We start from the raw sequence: 5,000 nt of genomic DNA, 5'->3' as shown, positions 1-5,000 counted from the left end.
CCTTTCTGTTTAACCAGAAACAGCTCTGAAGGCGCTAGCGCTAAACCCACCAGACTCCATGTAAATAATCAGGACTTTTAGCGTGTATAGAACCAGCATATCTCCACATGTAAATCTGTAAACTATGTGTTTATTTCAACCAAAACTAGACTTGTGATGGTTGAAAAAGTGGAAAGACGACCCACAACAGCTTTTGATAGTTGTATTGCGTTTCTGTCTGCTTTGAATTAAGTGTATTTTACGATGCTAAAATGACTGATTATTTACATGGAGTCTGGTGGGTTTAGCGAACGAAGTTTTTTCCCGATGCTTTTGATGTGTATTATATATATATATATATATATATATATATATATATATATATATATATATATATATATAGCCAGTAATAATTGCCTTGGTGCAAGTAGAAATGTTTTCCACTTGCCCGACCAGACAAGTGGAAAAAAGAAAAACCTTAACGTTGAACCCTGGCAGCTTGCAAAAGCATTTAAACTGTCTAAAGTTGTTAATTGTCCACGGTGCACTACAAACATCCTGATCTTGTGCGTATGACTGCTGGAAATGTAGCTAATCTCACGAGATCTTAAGACAGGCTGAAAGGGGGGCTTTGAATCACCGAGAGAGACCGACAGAGTCTGGATCTGGTTCCTACGGTCCGGGGTACTCGAACACAGCGGCAGCTCCCATCCCGGTGCCGATGCACATGGACACCACGCCGTACGCCCTGCACACAGGAACACACAGGACGCCAAACACTGAGAGAACACGACAGGACCGACTGAAACTGTGACGGGCTGTCGATCCATTCAAATGTTTCAGCGCGATTAATCGCACGATAGAACAGAATGCCTTTGCTGTCATTGCACGTAACGAAATTAAATTGCACTTCCCCTGGTGGTGACACACAGTATGACCAGACAACATAGTTAAACTAATTAAGACATGATATAATGAGACCTGAGGAATATGAAGACAGTCATAAATAAATAAGTACATAAATTATAAGAATTGGTAAGTAGCTAAAATAAGACTTAGTCCATAAAGTGCAGCACAGTCCATAGGGGTCATGAGTTCAGGTGTTTGAAGCACTTGGATGAAAACTATTCAAAAGTCTGGAATATATTAATAATTATGTCACCTGGCGGAGCAAAAAGCTCCCTAATGTTAACTGCCCTCTCCGGGAAGGAAACGTTACGTCTGATGTCTGCCACTTGAAGTATAGATTGTGATTGTGCTGTTTTTTTTAATTGAAATAAACTGATCAAAAGTATGTCGAAAAAACAATATCGTGATATGCCGATTTGTAAAAAGTCTGAATTCCTACTTTGTCAGGTCTGTCGGCTAGACGACACGCAAACAGCTTTTAAAGTGCTTGTTTTCTGGATGGAGTTTGGTTTCTATCGGGGCTCTGCTAGCATCGGAGCTGCTCCATAGACACAGCGACAGAGATTCCCAAAGAAAAGTCCTTTCTGAACACTGATGGCTTTACACACACACACACACACACACACACACACACACACACACTCTCTTTGTGGGGACCTGTCATTGACATAATGCATTCCCTAGCCCCTTACCCTCACCTTAACCATCACAACTAAATGCCTAACCTTAACCCTTACCCTCACCTTAACCCTTACCCTAACCTTAACCCTTACCCTAACCTTAACCCTTACCCTAACCTTAACCCTTACCCTAACCTTAACCATCACAACTAAATGTCTAACCTTAACCCTTACCCTAACCTTAACCCTTACCCTAACCTTAACCCTTACCCTCACCTTAACCCTTACCCTAACCTTAACCCTTACCCTAACCTTAACCCTTACCCTCACCTTAACCCTTACCCTCACCTTAACCCTTACCCTCACCTTAACCCTTACCCTAACCTTAACCCTTACCCTCACCTTAACCCTTACCCTCACCTTAACCCTTACCCTCACCTTAACCCTTACCCTAACCTTAACCCTTACCCTCACCTTAACCCTTACCCTAACCTTAACCCTTACCCTAACCTTAACCCTTACCCTAACCTTAACCCTTACCCTCACCTTAACCCTTACCCTAACCTTAACCCTTACCCTAACCTTAACCCTTACCCTCACCTTAACCCTTACCCTCACCTTAACCCTTACCCTAACCTTAACCCTTACCCTAACCTTAACCCTTACCCTAACCTTAACCATCACAACTAAATGTCTAACCTTAACCCTTACCCTAACCTTAACCCTTACCCTAACCTTAACCCTTACCCTAACCTTAACCATCACAACTAAATGTCTAACCTTAACCCTTACCCTCACCTTAACCCTTACCCTAACCTTAACCCTTACCCTAACCTTAACCCTTACCCTAACCTTAACCTCTACCTCCTAACCTTAACCATCACAACTAAATGTCTAACCTTAACTCCTTACCCTAACCTTAACCCTTACCCTAACCTTAACCCTTACCCCTAACCTTAACCCCTACTCCTAACCTTAACCCTTACCCTAACCTTAACCCTTACCCTAACCTTAACCATCACAACTAAATGTCTAACCTTAACCCTTACCCTAACCTTAACCCTTACCCTAACCTTAACCCTTACCCTAACCTTAACCATCACAACTAAATGTCTAACCTTAACCCTTACCCTAACCTTAACCATCACAACTAAATGCCTAACCTTAACCCTTACCCTCACCCTAACCATAACCTAATTCTATCCCTAATCCTAAAACCAAGTCTTAACCCTCAAACAGCCCTTTAAATTTGTGGGATCCAGCATTTTGGCTCCACAAAGCTGTCGGGACCCCACAAGTATACTGGACTCAACAACAACAAAACACACCTACAAACACACAAGCACACAGACACAGACGCAAACACACAAACTCACACACAGACACACACACAGGTGACAGAAACTACACACTACACCTTTAAAATGATTGTGTGTTAAGTCGTTGGTTTTGTCAGCCCTAATCTGAACCCTTTGAACGAGTGTCGTGTGTCGGTGAGTATTTGTGCGTTCGTCGGTGGACTCGAACCTGCGGCCTCTGCGTCGGAGCTCGTTGAGCAGCGTGACCACCTGGCGCGCCCCGGTGCAGCCCAGAGGGTGACCCAGGGCGATCGCTCCGCCGTTGGGATTCACCTTCTCCAGCGGGATCCCCAGCTTCTCTACGCAGTACACCGCCTGGGCAGCAGGGACAGGGTCAGGTACACACATTACACACACACACAGGGTCAGGTACACACACACAGGGTCAGGTACACACATTACACACACACACAGGGTCAGGTACACACATTACACACACAACACAGGGTCAGGTACACACACACAGGGTCAGGTACACACATTACACACACACACAGGGTCAGGTACACACATTACACACACACACAGGGTCAGGTACACACATTACACACACACACAGGGTCAGGTACACACACACAGGGTCAGGTACACACATTACACACACACACACAGGGTCAGGTACACACATTACACACACACACACACACGGACAGGGTCAGGTACACACATTATACACACACACACACACGGACAGGGTCAGGTACACACATTATACACACACACAGGGTCAGGTACACACATTATACACACACACAGGGTCAGGTACACACATTATACACACACACAGGGTCAGGTACACATTACACACACACACAGGGTCAGTACACACATTACACACAGGTCAGGTACACACATTAACACACACACAGGGTCAGTACACACATTACACACACACGGACAGGGTCAGTACACACATACAACACACACACAGGGTCAGGTACACACATTACACACACACAGGACAGGGCGGTACACACATTACACACACACACAGGGTAGGAACACACATTACACACACACAGGACAGGGCAGGTACACACATTACACACACACAGGACAGGGTCAGGTACACACATTACACACACACAGGGACAGGGTCAGGTACACACATTACACACACACACAGGGTCAGGTACACACATTACACACACACAGGGACAGGGTCAGGTACACACATTACACACACACACAGGGTCAGGTACACACATTACACACACACACACACACGGACAGGGTCAGGTACACACATTATACACACACACACACACGGACAGGGTCAGGTACACACATTACGCACACACACACGGACAGGGTCAGGTACACACATTACACACACACACACACACACACGATAGGGCAGGTACACACACTAATACACACACACACAGGACAGGGTCAGGTACACACACAACACACACACACGGACAGGGTCAGGTACACACATTATACACACACACACGGACAGGGTCAGGTACACACATTATACACACACACACGGACAGGGTCAGGTACACACATACACACACACACAGGGTCAGGGTACACACATACACACACACACACACACGGACAGGGCAGGTACACACATTATACACACACACACACACACACACAGGACAGGGTCAGGTACACACAATAACACACACACAAGAAGGGCAGGTACACACATTACACACACACGACAGGGAGTACACACATTACACACACACACACACACACACACACACACACACACAGGACAGGGTCAGGTACACACATTACACACACACACACGGACAGGGTCAGGTACACACATTACACACACACACAAACCCTCTCAAACACACTCTCTCTCACTCAGATACACACAAATCACACAACACACACACACTCTCTCAAACATACATACACACACACACACATACATACATTCTCTCTCACACACACTCATTCACACTTCCTCTCTCTCTCTCTCACACACACACACACACACACACACACACAAACACCCTCTCACACACACTCTCACATACACACATTCTCTCTCTCACACACTCTCTCACACACACACTCACTCACATACACACAAATCACACAACACACACACACTCTCAAACATACATACACACACACACACACACACACACACACACAC

The 5,000-nt window shown here is 45.5% G+C and overlaps 1 protein-coding gene across 1 annotated transcript in view; it reads right to left on the bottom strand.

The window, feature by feature from the left end:
- Positions 1 to 85: 85 nt before the first annotated feature.
- Positions 86 to 5,000, bottom strand: part of acaa1 (acetyl-CoA acyltransferase 1) — an 81,486-nt gene continuing 76,571 nt past the window's right edge. Inside the window, 2 exon segments of the mRNA XM_039808012.1 lie at positions 86 to 727; positions 3,036 to 3,181. Coding sequence (XP_039663946.1) covers positions 652 to 727; positions 3,036 to 3,181 — 222 coding nt within the window. The 3' untranslated portion in view covers positions 86 to 651.

Source organism: Perca fluviatilis, chromosome 1, assembly GCF_010015445.1.
Source record: "Perca fluviatilis chromosome 1, GENO_Pfluv_1.0, whole genome shotgun sequence".
Lineage (NCBI taxonomy): Eukaryota > Metazoa > Chordata > Actinopteri > Perciformes > Percidae > Perca > Perca fluviatilis.
Note: the sequence above shows the minus strand (reverse complement) of the source record. Positions and strands in the feature narration are given on the sequence as shown.